The sequence below is a fragment of the Manis javanica genome, chromosome 17 (genome assembly GCF_040802235.1).
Source record: "Manis javanica isolate MJ-LG chromosome 17, MJ_LKY, whole genome shotgun sequence".
Taxonomy (NCBI): domain Eukaryota; kingdom Metazoa; phylum Chordata; class Mammalia; order Pholidota; family Manidae; genus Manis; species Manis javanica.
The window spans coordinates 61,461,985-61,476,356 of record NC_133172.1 but is presented as its reverse complement, the minus strand read 5'-3'; the positions used below and the strand labels follow the sequence as shown (position 1 = coordinate 61,476,356).

Genomic DNA, 14,372 nt, shown 5'->3' with positions numbered 1-14,372 from the left:
TTCTCCTGACTCCAAGAGTCAAGAAGATAAGACGCGGGAGAGTCCCAAGGAGGCTCTATCAGATTCCCACCCATGGAGTAAGAACAACACATTTAAGCAAGAAAAAAATCTTAATGAGAACCAAATTGAGCAGGGGGGTGGGAACCAGACAAGGCCGCTCCGAGAAGGGCTGGGCCACAGCTGGGACAAAAGGGCCCCCAGCTTTCCCAGCCGACAGATGGAAATGTGGCGGCCCCTCCCCATTTCTCAGGGGTATCGGAAGATTAATTAGTGACTGCCTGGGAAGTGCTAGATGGGAGCCGAAATGCTTGTCCCCGCTGAGTTTCTGAGCTGTAAATAAGCAGCTTTCTCAATCACAACTAAAATAGCATTGTTGTCCTTTTATCTGACTCAGATCCCATTAGGCCCAACCTGCCTCCAGAGCAGGCCTTGGATGGTTCCAGAACTCACCCCAAAGCCATAGGTTTGCTTATGACCAAGCAGCTTCCCCAGACAAGCCAGGAACTGGGCTTGAGCTCAGTCACAGCTGTCAACTGTGGACACCCCCTCCCAGCTTCGGCTCCTGAGGTGGCACCCTGGGACTCGGGAGCCGGCAGCTGGAGCTCCTACAGCTCCGACCTGCCCTCAGCGCCGGCCACCTCCCCCAATGCTGGTGGGCCTGAGCAGAGCCCCACACCCAGCCTCAGACTGGGGCTTTCTGGAAGAAGCATGGAGGGGTGAAAAACAAAATGTAGGCAACCCTCCACAGGCCGCCTGGGCCTTGACTCACTCCCCTGGTGCCCCTAGCTCCTGGCAGGGGAAGCCCATCTCCTGCAGGCATGTCAAAGGCTGGGAGGAGAGGGGCCCAGGTCAGCTGACCCTCAGGGACAGCAGAGGGCAGGGGAAATGCTCTGGGGGAAACCCGGATTCCCCGAGAGCAGCTACCAGAAGCCTGTGTGGCTTTGGGCTGACCCCAACCCTCTGTGGGCCTCAGTTTCCCCACTGGGGAGTCCGGAGTGTCATTTCTGGCAGTGGACAGTAAACCCCGAGGGGAAGCGAGGGTCACCCGGAGTTCAGTTCGGGGCCAGGGTGGGGTTAGCTGACAGTTGAGGAGTCCTCCCTCCGTGAACTCCAGGAACAAGATAAGGGGGCTAGCAGGGCGCCACTGCCAACACCACTGGCCAGTTCCCTGCTCCCTGTCCTTCAACAAATATTTATTAAGCAGGGACTCTGGAGCCGGGTGGCTAGGTCAAAGCCTCGCTTCGCCAAGTGCTGCGTGTGTGACCTCAGTTTCTTCACCTGGCAAATAGGATAAAATTATTGCCATGTCTGGTACAGAATGGGCACCATGTAAAAAGTGGCTGCTGCCACCTCTTTCTCCTTATTTTTATTATTATTACTGGCCTGATTGATGCTCCTGGGCATTTAGGAGGCAGAGTCACCACCTGAGTGGGGCTCATTGTTGGAGTTCAGGAAAGGGGATTGGTAGCTGGGGCACCCATGCAGACAGAAAGTTTGCGAAGAAACATCAGGGACCCCCTCTACATGAGGCCCCAGCATCCTCGGGATATGCCCCTGCCCTGCCTCCTTTTGACACAGAAGTATCCCTCTGCTGGATTACCCACTCCCCCGTAATGAATGAGCACCCGAGGGCCAGACACTGAATTTCGGAGGCCAAGGGCCTGGTCCAAAGACCTGTGTTCAACCACTAAGAAGACCTGTAATATTCTGCAAATGATAATCATTTTTACTCTAGCTACCACTTGCTAAATGTTACCTCTGTCCCAGGCCCCGTCCTCAGGCTTACAAGGATTCACTCATTTAATCCCTTACACCAAACTTTCCCCGTGAAGGTCCAGATCATAAATATTTTAGGCTTGGCCAGCCTTATTGCAATTACTCAACTCTGCTGTTCCAGCGCAGAAGCTGCCATGGACAGGGCAAGAAAGAGCAGGCACAGGCAGGCGCCAATCAAACACAGGCAGCGGCCAGGGCCCAGGGCCCCACCTTACAGGGGTACCAAGGCAGATGGTTATGGATCCCGTTTCACAGACGGGAAAGTCGAAGCCCATACCATTCCAGCCACCCACCGGAGGTTGTGGCTCGGAAGAGGCCGAGCAGGACTTCTATCCTATGCCACCCATCCTCTGTCCTGTCACCTGTCACCCAGGAGTGGTGCCCAATGCCAGCCTATGAACTGTCCCAGAGTAACAGCTGGCGGGCCAGGTTCTGGGCCCTGGCTCCTTGCTGCTACAGGTACTGTGACAGATTGGGCTGCAGGGATAGCGCAGTACCCGAAGCTCAAGTTCAGTGGGTGTCAGGCCTACGCAGGCAGGGCCCTGCCGCTTCTCTAAGACCACAGAGCTGCCACGTCCAGGCCCCTTCTCCAGGGCCAGTGCAGTGGGCAGCAGCCAGCTTCACGTCCCGGCCCTGCCACTTCCAAGATGGGCAGATCGCTACCTCTTCAGAGCCCCACTTTCCTCATCTGTGAAGTGGACACACAAAGTGTGGGAGTCAGATTTACAGGAGATTCCCAAAAGGCACTTGCAAGGGGACCTGAGGGTGGTGAAGACAAAGAGATCACTGCTTTTACTGTTATTTCTGCTACTCCAAGATGAGGGGCCTGAAGCCTAGTGGAACACAGCCACCTGGCCGTGGTTCCCCCAGGTAAGCCTCTGCACTGTGACACCAGAAGGACAACAAGCACAGAAACCTGGTGGTGGGTAAAAGATAAAACCCCAGTGGGGGAAAAATCCCCACTCCACACTTTGACACTGACTTGTGCCCTGGGCTCAGGGGGGTTCCCACCTGCAGGCTTCACCCCCCTGCCCCTGACAGCTTAACACCAGCCAGGACTGATTTTCCTTAATTGCTTTGAATTTCCCAGCCTGACACTTCCTCCTTTTTTTTTTTTTCCAGAGGCTCCCAGTGTAAACAGAAAATCGGTCACCTGATGAATAAATATGCGCCAGCAGCCACCCAATGGCAGGTGAAGTGGGTGTACGTTACAAACACCTGTGCTTTTAAGACGCGTGTACTTAAAAAGATTCATTCCTGCCACACACAGTCCTAAGTGCGTACAGGCAGGGCGCCGCACCGGGGGTGCTGCAGAGAGAAGCAGGAACTATCCCCGTTTTCCAGGACAGCAGCCTCAGCAAGAATCTTGGCTACCTTTTGGACTCAAAGAGCCCTGTGTCTATCACCAGCTCTCTAGTATTTTCCTGTGGGGTACACGGGGAGAAGGCTCTGAGTCCCGGAGGACGCCACCCTGTGTTAAGGGCAGAACACAACCCTTTTTGTACTTTGGGGGTTCCAGGTTCTAATTTGGTTGGCATCTGTTCAGGACAGAGCAGAGGGAGGGGACATGGTGGATTTACCATCCCTCCCCACTGCTGCTTCCAGGGACCCCACAGCACTGTGGGCGCCTCACCCAAAGTGACAGGGGCTTCTGCAAGCAGAGGAATCAACACAAAACCCATCACCCGGCCACCTGCACCTTTCCCAGCAAACCTGTTCAGAAGCCTCCACCGGCTGCCTCCTGCAGAATTTTAAAAGCCCCAACCTGAGAAGCCCAGGAACGCCCCCTCTCCTCCCTATAACACCCGGTGTCCCCCTACCCCCAGGGCCACGGGTGCCCCAACTTCCACAGGAACTATGTCAACTCTCAAAGGAAGGACGGGAAAATAAAAACACAGCTCATTCCTAGAAAAAGCGGCCACACGCAGACCTGCCTTCGTGACCTACGGGTCACGTGGTCCACCGGAGTCAGGCCTGGAGAGTTATTCCCCGCCTCCGGGGGCCACGGAGGGAGGGTGACAGCGAGGCTCGGGGCGGGGCCCAGGGATCGCCAGGGTCCCACCTCGCTTGCCAGGCACCCCTGGCTCCCCAGCTTCCCCTTGGCCTACATTTGAGGTTTCAAAGTCCAAATAAGGTGAACTCAAGAGGGGCTCCCCAAACCGCCTGCTGTCACCCTTTCCCCTCCCCTTTGGGCTACGAGAGCGACTTGCCCCGAAACAGAAAGTTACAGGGCAGCCCGCTGTCAGCGCGCTGGAAGGGCAGGGAAACAGGAAGCCGCGCCAGCCACCCTCCAGAGCTTCCCCCGGCCCCTCCTCCGACCTCGGCAGGAACAAAACCGTCCAGGGAAACCTAGGCAGGAAAGAGGGTGGGGGTGCAGGCGCGCCTCACGCGTTCGGAGACCAAACCGGGGGCCGACTGGGGGCCGAGAAAGATCCGCCCCGGAGCCGTGGGTGGGCGGGGGGCGCTTGCCACCCGACCCGGGCGGCCTGCAGCAAAGTAACTTCACACCCGGGCTTCGTTCCCCTCGCCGGGCTGCGGTGCCCCCGGCCCCTCGCCGCGCCGCCGCCGCGGAGCCGGCTCCGGGCAGACAAAAGGAGCGAGACGCGCACCCCCGGCGGCGGCGCGGCGGGGGCGGCGGGCCGGGTGGGCGCCCCCCGCCGCACGTACGCACAGCCCGCCGGACGGACCGCCGCGGGAGCGGCCGGGCCGCGCGCCCGCCCGCCCGCCCCCGGGGGTCGGCGGAGCCCGTGCCCCAGCGCAGGCGGGGGGCCCCGGGGCCGTGCGGGGTGGGGGCCGGGGCGCGCCGGCGCCGCGCGGAACCGCGGAGGCGCACCGCTCGCTTACCTGGTAAGTAATACAGAGGCGGCTTCAGTCCAAACATGATTCAAATTAGAATTCCATAGTGGCCAGGAAAGGATGAAGAAGAGGGGGAAAAAAAAAATAAAACCCAGCAATGAGACAAAAAGCGTCGTCCAAGCCACGGGCTCAAAAATGTCCAAAACAATAAAATAGACTCAGAAGAGCGATCCCGAGAGCGACGGAGGAAAATAAAAAAATCAGTCTTTTTTTTTTTTTTTTTTCCTCCCTAAGATGATCCAAAGCCTCTCCCTCCAGCCGGCGCCCGGGCACCTTCGGCCACCGCGGCCCTGGCAGATCCACAACGAGGTAACTGGCGACCACGGGCGGGCTGGAGCCTCCGCGGCTGCCCGGTGTCTTCGCCGCGTGTGTATTTTCTGCCTTTTGGACTCGAGATGCAAATAGAAAAAGGAGGGGGGCGCACGGCGGAGGGAAGCAGGCGGGAGTGCGGAGGGGAGCGCGAGAAAAATAAAGGGGGGAGGTGAGGGTGATGAAATTGGGGAGTTAAGATCTTCAGGGATTACTCATTTGAAAGAAAAGAGAGAGAGAGAGAGAGAGAAAAGCACCCCAAGACGTGCGAGTAGCGATCTCTCCTCCATTCAGCCATTTGAATGTCAAGGGCGAGGGTCAAGGGACCTGTTTCCAACAGGGTTTCACGTTCAGAACCAGAAGGAAAAAGGAAGGGGGGGCGGCGGGAGGGGGTATCTCTCGTTGCCAAGGAGAAATCGGCTTTGTTTTCGTTTCCCCTTAGCTACTGAGTGAGGAGGGGCGGGGTGGGGGGCAGAGAAGGAGGGGGCGGGCGGGCGAGGGGAGAGAAGAAAATTAATACCCAAACAGCCAAGAAGTACCGAGGGGGGGGATTTCTTCTCGTAAATTAAAGAGGCCCCGAGTGCAAACAAGTCTCCCGCAGCAGAAAGCAGGCCGAGCAGCGGACTCCCCTCCCCCTCTCGCCACCCCTCCACCTTTTTTTTTTTTTTTTTGGTTATCTCCTTGGCCCGGCGTCCCACCACTGACTCAGAGAGCAAGGGTGGGGGAAGGCGGAGAAAGAACTCGCGGGGGCCCAGGCAGGAGCGGGAGGAGAGCGGGGAGGCAGAGCGCACGGCGGTGGGGAGCCCCGCGATCAATTTTCATGCAAGAATCATTATCGGTAAATTGGAAAGCTGGCTGCCTGACAGCAGATTTGTCTCCCCTAATGAAAGCGAAAGGGTAGGGCCGCAGCGGCGGGCGGCTGCATGCGGCGGCGGCGGCTCCTTCCGTCTCTACGCGGCATCTTCCAAGAGCTCCATGCTTCGCAGGGCGATAATAATAGTTTCACTTGCGAGCTTTCCCCCGCGCGGCCGCTTGGCCGGGCAGCAGATCCATGCGGGCCTGGGTCGGGGCTCAGAGAGCTGGGCTTCCCTCTCCAAAACCGGGGAGGGTGCTCTGCTGGCGGCGGGGCGCTCCGCTCGCCCCAAGGCAGGGGCCGTTTGCAAACAGTGGGCGGCTGCGGGCGCCGCCGGTCCCCTCTCCCGCTGCCAACTCCGCGCTCAGGCCGCCCGCCCTCCCTCCCCACCCACGTCTGACAGCTGCGGGAGCCGGGAGTTCACTGGCCGCCGGGGCCTAGGAGGAGGATCCCCACGCCGTGCCCAGGGGCCCTGGCCCGCCTTTTGTGAAAGCCACACGGGGCTGCGGAAGCGCACACACCGGCCCGGCCCAGGGTGAGCTCCAAAGGAGAGCGGCTTCTCTCTCCCCTTTCTTTTCCCCCTACCCCTCGCCCCGCCCCCACCCCTTAAAAATCCCTGTTGCAAGTGTAATCAAATGCTTGATACCATCTCCCACACTCTCCGGGCGCTGGTGCATTATCAGATCCGGGAAGGCATGCTTCCAGGCAAATAGACCTAATAAATGCTATTACTGGGATTCTGCAAGCCCCGGCTGCACCATAGTAACGAGAGCCCTGGCTAATTTGGTTGAAGAAAACGATCAACTGCACAGAGTGTGTGTGAGCGAGCGTGGAGCCTGTATCTCTCCTCCCCACGCCGCCTCTCTTTCACACCAGCTCAAGAAGGCCCCATGTGATAATTCCCCAAATCGAAGGGGAAAAAACCCTGCCTGCCGCCAAACCACATCCTGTGCGCTCATTGTCCAGCCCAGCGGTTTTAAAGAGACAGGATCCATTTACCCACGCGCCCCCCCCCAACACACACACACTTAAACGCACGCTGCAGAGCGGCCTCTGGATGTGACAATTTATTTTCAAGCCCTTTTACTTCTGAAGGGCCCCTCAGTGCCACAACCAGCGGAATCGCAACTTGGTGACACTAGGATCACCTTTTGACCCCAGATATAATCTTCTCGGTTAGAGGAACAGACCTGAGCCCGCAGGTACGCACGAAGGGGCACCGCGGTCACGCCAGGCTTGGGTTTCTGCCAACGCTTTCCAGCCACTGAGTAAATCAGGGGTCCCCAGCGGCAGCCCCGGGGTCCCTGCTAAGCGCGGCGGCTTCAGATGACAATTGAACTCCCGGAATATGAGACTAGGAGAGCTCCGGAGGGCAACCTGGCGGAATGGGGTGTCTAGTCGTGCTTTCCGACCCCTCCATACCGCCCCTACGCCCAACGCGCCAGAAAAATCTTAAATGGACTGGGCGGAGCGCTCGGAGCCAAGGAGGGGTGGCGCTCCTCCCTGCCTCCACCAACGGCTGGGTGGGTGCAGCGCCAGGCGGCAGCCTTCGCCGCCGGCTGGGCTGCCGCGGGTGCAAGAAGCGTCCTTTAATCCCCAGTCCCCGCTGCACCCGCCCCAAGCTCCTCCCCGCGGGCGGCCGAGCGCGCGCGGGCACCCGGAGGGCGCGGGGGCTGCTGACATGAAGGGAACGGGCCCTCGGGGCCGCCCGCCCGCGCGCGCCGCCAGCATCTGGCCGCTCCGCCCCGCGCTGACCCGGGAGGTCGCGCCCGGCCCGCGGCGGCGGCGGCCCTTTGTTTCCGGGGCTGCGTGGCGGCGCGCTTCCCGCGCCTCCCCCTGCGCCTGCCGCCGCCGCCGGCCCCACGAGGGAGGCTACTGCCCGGCACGGTGGGTTCGGGGTCCAGCACCTGCCCGCCCCGGCCCCACCCCCACTCAAGCCCCGCTTTCGCCTCCCAGCCATTTATCACTCTCATCACCGGCATACTTGATAATCTGCGCCCCTGGGGAGTGGGGAAGGGGTGGGGCGCACCAGGGCGCGCAGCTGGGGACCCTGGGTGAGCTGCCGCCCACCCTCCAACCCCTCATAGGCTTGGAAAAAAATCTCTGCTCCTACTTGGGGGAAAAAAATAAAACTATTTTTAAAAGACCCTAAACTATCAGTTTCTGTTGTCATTCTTTTATTGGTTTTTAATTCTCCGGGATTACACGAACAGTAGTAATTAATACTAAACCTTCCTCTACTGTATATGCTAATGGCAAGAGCCATAAAAATTAATTTGCAAACATGTCATTACACAATAGCTGTACAGGCAATAAACCTGTAATTATGAGCCAATCACACACAAGGTACAGAGGGAGGGATGCCCCCCAATGTGCTGGGTGCTCCCCTTCCCCTGCTAAGGTGGGGGAGTCCGTGCCAGAATGGAGCTTGCCTTCTGGGAGCCACCTGTGGAGAATGCTCCCAGCTACAGGGGATGGCCAAGGGAGTCTCTAGTGATGAGTTCCAATCAGCCAGGCTTCTAGGCAAGACCCCCTGGAGACAGCCACTCCAGGGCAGTGGGGTGGACACGTGGGAGGAGGGACACGGCAGAGCCTTGGACAGCTCCAGGCATGGCTTAGTGGCAGGTGAGCAGTTAGAGCTGGAGGCAAAGAGACCCCACACTGGTGGGCCAGCTTATCTCTGCCATCCTGTCAAAGGCAACCATCCCCACCCCACCCAAGTAAGTATTTGCTCGCATCAAATTATCTCAGAATGCTCAGGCCAAACCCCTAATTGCTTTTAGCCACTCCTTCAGGAAGGTGATACCTAAGCCTCCTCTGGCCCTGGGTCTGGGAGACTCAAAGTAGGTTAGTGACACTTCCTGGTGACAGGGACGTTTGTAAAGGAGGAAAATATGAGATCCACCATGGGAGGGTGGTTGTACCGCAGCTCCCGACATGCTGCCAAAACAGCTGAAAAATATAAAGCAACCTCTACCATGCCAGGCAGCCTGCTCAACGGGCTGACTTCACTGAATGGCTGGGTTGTTTGCCATAATGTGGCTGAACGGGGAGCTGGAAGGATTTTCGTTTTCCCACTGGCCCCTGTGGCTTGGCTGTAGTTTTTGGAACCCATCACTAGAGCCATCTACTCCCAGGGGAGCCAACCCTCGGCTGCGAGTGCCTGTGGCCTGGCTTGAGGCGGGAGGGCCAGCCAGTCTGGGCCACACTGGGACCAGCTGCCAGGTACCCAGGTGAGCAGGGCAGGATGTCACCTCAGTGGAGTCTTCAGCTAGGAAATGGCTCTCTCCACCCTCTCTTCTCTGAGAGCCCCATCACGGCGATGCCCGCTTCCTGGCTCTCCCAGCTCCCTTCAGTGGAGCGGTCAGAATGGGGCTGAGTGTCCAGTGCCCCTTCTTAGGGGTTGGAGATAGTGCAGGGCCAGCTGGCCCCCCTGGCACCCTGCAAGCCAGCCCAGGTCCAAGGGAAGCTCGGGCATGTCCTGGACAGAATGCAAAGCGCGTCATCTCAGCGGAAGACAGGCTGCGGGCTGGCTGCTTCCCTGGAGGCCGCGTGCAGCCCACAAGATGAGATCCCTACTCTCAAGAGACACGGGGGGCCCCTCCTTCCCACCCCTCCCCAGCTGCTCCTTCAGAATGGAGGGGCCCCATACTCCCCCTAGCGGGGCTGCCGTTGTACAGCAGCAAGACCGCCTGGCCCGACCAGAGCATCCGCGGAAGCAATAAAAGCAGCCTCCCAGCACGTGCTGAGAACCCTGAGGCTTCCACGGGGGTCTGGAGTGCACAGTGGTGGGGTGCCCGGTTCCCAGCCGCAGGGCTCGCCGCCTCTGTGTGCCCGCTGGCATTCTTGGGGCCACCCAGGCCAGGCCTGGACCTCACCTTCTGGCCAGGGGCTCTGCTTCCCAACGATTCCAGGAAAGGGGGGGGTAGGCCGCACGGCAAACCTGGATGCCTCCTCCAGTTCCCTCTTTCGGATAATCATGCCAGGCGACGTTTCCTGAGCACTCAGTCTGTGCCAGTTGCTGTTCTAAGCACTTTTCACGAATAACTCATTGGAGCGTCATGACACATCCAAGGTCACCATTAGTTTGGGGAAGTTTTCAGCAATTATTTCTTCAAAGACACTTTCTATCCCTTTTTCTCTCTCTGCTTCTTCTGGTACCCCTATAATGCGGATATTGTTCCGTTTCGATTGGTCAAGGTCACCATTAGGAATTCCATTTGCTAGATGAGGCACAGAGAGGTCAAGCACCTTGCCCAAGGACACAAAGCCAGAAAGTAGCAGAGCTGGTTCCAGAGTTCCTGTTCAGGACCATCAGCTTGAGTCAGACAGACCAGAGTTCAAATTCCAGCTGGGCTGCCACCCACTGTGTGCCCTCGGGCAGTGACTTCACCACTCTGAGCCTCAGTTTCCTCACCTGGAAAATGGGATGAAATCGCCCCTGCATTCCAGGGAGATGCAGGTGTGTAATTCCTCTGGTGCATGGCACAGAGTTAGAACTCCATGGATAGAGCAGTAATTATTTCTGTGTTTTGGGTAATAGCGATAATAGCAGCTACCACCGACGGAGTCTCGGTACACCCCAGCCTCCACGCTCCATGCTTTGCTAAGAGCGTTATCTCATCTGGAACGTGCCCCTTCCCCCACAGGCAGACCATCACCCTGTATTGTGTATGAGGACGCTGTGGCCCCAGCAGTGAAGTCACTCCCCCGAGGAACACAGGGCAGACACCTGCTTTCTCCCTCTATCTAGCTCCAGGCCTTAGCTGACTGGACTGTGCATGTGAATGTTCTAAGTCTCAAGGTAAGTCTGAGGTTGGAAGAGAAACCTCTGTCCTCAGGATGCCTCACAGTGCCATCTGCGCACCCGGTCTTCTTTCCATCCTTACACTGGGTTTACTTGTGCTCTCTGCTACCCTGTGGCTCTGGGGCACACGCCACCCAGGGAGTGCTGTCCCTTCTTGGTGGGGGGCTAACCAGGCCTCCTCCCTCTGCCCCTGTGTAGTGGGGTGAGTGGCAGCCCAGCAGAATATACGTCCCCCTGGAACCTGTGGGCAGGACTGTACTGGGAACAGCAGTGTGTGTGGATGCAATTCAGGATCTTAAGATGAGATCATCTGGATTATCAGGACGGGCCCTAATTCCAGGGACAGCTGTCCTCATAAAAGGAGAAGACAGGCAGAGGAGGCCCCAGGGAGAGGCCATGTGAGAACAGAGGCAGGAAGGACCCTCCCCTAGAGTCTTCGGAGGATTGTGGCGGCCCTGCTGACACCTTGATTTCTGGTCTCCAGAACTGAGAGAAAATACATTTCTGATGTTCTAAGCCAACCAGTTTGCAATAATTTGTTACAGCAGCCACGGGAAACTAATACATCCTGTCACTTCTGTTAAATGGAACGCCCTCTGTCCTGCCGGCCCAGGGAGGCCCCGGGTGCTGTCCAAGGCTGGCTGAAATGGCCTCGGGCCAGCCGGTGGATCTCCCCTTCAGGTCTGTAGCAAGGGCTTGGACTACAATAAAGTCGGCTGGGCTCCTGGACAGGTGTGGGTTCAGGGTGCCTGTCCTCCACAAAGTTGAAGTCAACACCCCACGGGGAGGGAAGGGGGGCTTTCCGGTGACCTGCCCACCTCTTGCCTCCCCCTCCCGTGACCCACATTTGCTGGCAGGAATGCAGGCAGCAGCTTGGACGGCAGGAGATCATTGGGTGTGGCCATCTGCCCAGGGAATGGCCAGCCAGCCTGGCTGGGTCAGCCTGTGAACGGAGGGCTCTGCTGGCCTTCTGCATCCCCGCAGGCCTCACAAAGCCTGGGGTAATATTAACGAACAACAAGAAGCCTTCCCTGGTGGCCAGCTTTTCACCAAACCTGTTTCCCTTTCCTCTTGGGCTCATACCGAGACTACATTTCTCATACTCCCAGACACAAGTGTGGGACCAGATGACCAAGTTCTGGCCAAGAAAATGTGGTGGAAGCAATAACTCGCCACTTCTAGGCCTGGCCCAGAAAAACCTTCGTGAACCTCCACATTCTCCTTCAGGGTTCTGCCCACCCAGGTCAGCTCTGGGGATGACCTTGACTCCATGTACAGGGGACACAGCACCTCCATCAAACCCCCAAATGTCATTGAGAGCAGAGGCCCTTGCCCTGGCCTGCCACCAACTGAACATTATGTGGGCCTGCGATTAGTAAGTACTGTGTCACTTCTATTGCCTGTGTGTGAAGTGTCATTTGCAGTGTGACGTGCCACTGGCCTATCAGAGCCTCTTTCTTACAGCAGCTAGTGTCAGCTTTACACACACACCAGTAGGTCCCCCCCACAGATGTTACACATAGCATGTGCAGGACACTTGGAGTGTATCTCCTTACTTCATCCGCACAACAAAATAAGTCTGTCATTATCCCCACTTTTCAGATGAGCAGAGGTCCGGGGAAGTAGTGATTGGCCCACAGGTACATGGCCAGTGAAGGGAAAAGGTCACATCTGACCCCAGACCGTGCATTTTAACCTGCTGTCTAGGGCACTCCCCATCACCTCCACCCAGGAGGCGAGGCGCTGGCAGAGGTCCTCCCCAAGGAAGACTTAGCCCGGAACCCTTTTAAATGAAAGGCAAACAAACCAAAAGCCAGGAGGGGCAGGAACAGCGCCTGCTGGAGTCTGCACCTGGGGCTGTGTCTGCCCCTGCCCGGGCCCGCTGCTGGCATGCTCGGGGTTGGGAACTCTTCTAAATGACAGTTTTATAAGCAGTAAGTGGTGGGTGATACAGGGCACAGGGCTTCCTTCCCATGGGCTGCACGGAGGCTGAGAAGTCTGACAGGCTGCTTTGGGGACTGCAGGGCCACGCGGATCATCCCTGGAAAGGGATCCTGTGCCTGCACTTGCTTGCTTACCTCCCAGGACCCAGGCAGGCAACTTCTGGAGGTGGTGTGTTCATTATCGCACACAGCTCTGCCTGTCAACGTTCTGCTTCTGGCAGAGTCAACATAGGCCTGGCAAATGGCTGTCGCCAAGCACTGAGGGAGCCTCTGGGGGAGCGAGAGTCCCAGTGCGCACACGGCCCCGCAGTCCTGCACAGGCTGGTGGCACCCTGTGTGAGCACAGCGCCAGCCTGTGTGTGTAGCCTGCATCCGCGGATCCTGCTCAGGCCACCATCCCGCCCCGCTGCCTTGGGGCAGGCCAACAAGGCTTTCTTCTCCCCTCGGTGTGTGCACACCAGGGACCAGGCAGAAGCCTGTCTGAGGGAAAAAGGCATCTGTGAACAGCCCTCCCGCTGCTGGTGTCTCCTGGGGACGGAGTCACTGCTGCGATGGAATCACCCACTTGTGGGTGGTACACAGGTCTGCCCACCTCTGGGCTTCAGGTCTGTGTAGCCCTTGGGCCGACAAGATGCAGTTCTTACAAAGGTGGCTTCTGCCTGCTTTTCCCCTCCTGCTGGGCACTGACTTTCACTGCGACAGCACCAGCGGGGCAGCCCAGGCCTTTTGCCCTCCCTACCTCTACTTGGCAAAGAGATCTGGGCAGCCCCAGCATTTGCCTTCTTTCTGCATCTCCCGCACCCCCTCTCCTGCTGTCCCCCACAGCCTGAGCCATCCTTAGTCACCCTCCAATGGGTCCTGCCTGAACTGACGGGATTCTGATGCGTGCCCAACACAAGATCCTCTTCCGTAGACTAGCTCCTCCGTGTGCTTGCTCACAAAGCATGGATGTGGCACAGTTTCTCACCCTCGGCATGAATGACACTTGGGACCAGACCATCCTCTGCTGTGGGGCTGCCCTGGGCACTGAAGGATGCTTACAAGCATGCCTGGCGGCCTCAACCCACCGGATGCCAGCAGCATCCCCAGTGGAGAGGATGAAAACGTCTCCAGATGGGGCCAAATAACCCCCAGGGTGGGAAGAAGGGGACAAAATGGCCCCAGTTGGGAGGCACTGATGAGCATAAAGGATCTGGCAAGCATGCTGAGTGACTTAGATTCAGACCTGGCTCCACAGTTGGCCTTGGGCAAACCACTGCCCTCTCTTGGCTCCAATTTTATCATAAAAAATTAGAGGGGCTGGACGGGGTACTCTGGTCTTCCAGGTGTCTCTGATTCTCTGATGCTGCTTCCAATGTAGGGATGAGCTGAGACTTAGGAAATAGGATCAGAAGGGAAGGGATCCAGTGATGTCACAGCGCTGGGACAGGAAACAAGGGCAGAGGGGCCAGCACGTCAGGTGGGCATCCCTGAAGCTTTGGGCTTCTCAGTGCCTCTCCCTTTTCTCCAACAGTCTTCTTTATCTCCAACCTAAACAAAACCTGCTCTGGAAAAAATGTATTTGCTATCAGTCATGTACACTCTAGCATGATTTAACCCCTCTTCTACTATCTTCACAAAGCCAAGGCTGTGGCCCTGGTTGGGGCCATTTCATGACTAACTGCAACAGCTGTAGGATGTACTTGGGAAGGCAGGACAAAAGAGCCACTTGGGCGAAAACGGTGGTTTCAATTTCATAACATCATGTGATGAGATGATCTTCCGGGTGCCCTGTGTTAAAGTTTGTTTCGACAGCTGCCATGGTGGGTAGGGAGCAGAACCAGTCAAG

General features: G+C 57.8%; 1 protein-coding gene and 1 long non-coding RNA gene across 10 annotated transcripts in view; one reads left to right on the top strand and one right to left on the bottom strand.

Annotated features, from left to right (window-relative positions):
* The window catches only part of GSE1 (Gse1 coiled-coil protein), a 383,892-nt gene that overhangs the window by 92,148 nt on the left and 277,372 nt on the right, over positions 1-14,372 (bottom strand). The window contains exon 1 of one of the 9 annotated variants that reach the window (XM_073225438.1): positions 4,621-4,759. The exons of 7 other annotated variants lie outside the window; for them this stretch is intronic. In XM_073225438.1, the coding sequence (XP_073081539.1) occupies positions 4,621-4,657 (37 nt within the window). In that variant the 5' untranslated portion in view covers positions 4,658-4,759. Of the gene's footprint in view, positions 1-4,620; positions 4,760-14,372 lie in introns of those variants that run through there. One more of the 9 variants, XM_073225434.1, reaches the window with a different exon arrangement.
* On the top strand, positions 4,867-8,075 carry LOC108385849 (uncharacterized). The gene is made up of 3 exons (XR_005054658.2): positions 4,867-4,941; positions 6,198-6,329; positions 6,890-8,075. It is a non-coding gene; the product is annotated as an uncharacterized lncRNA (long non-coding RNA).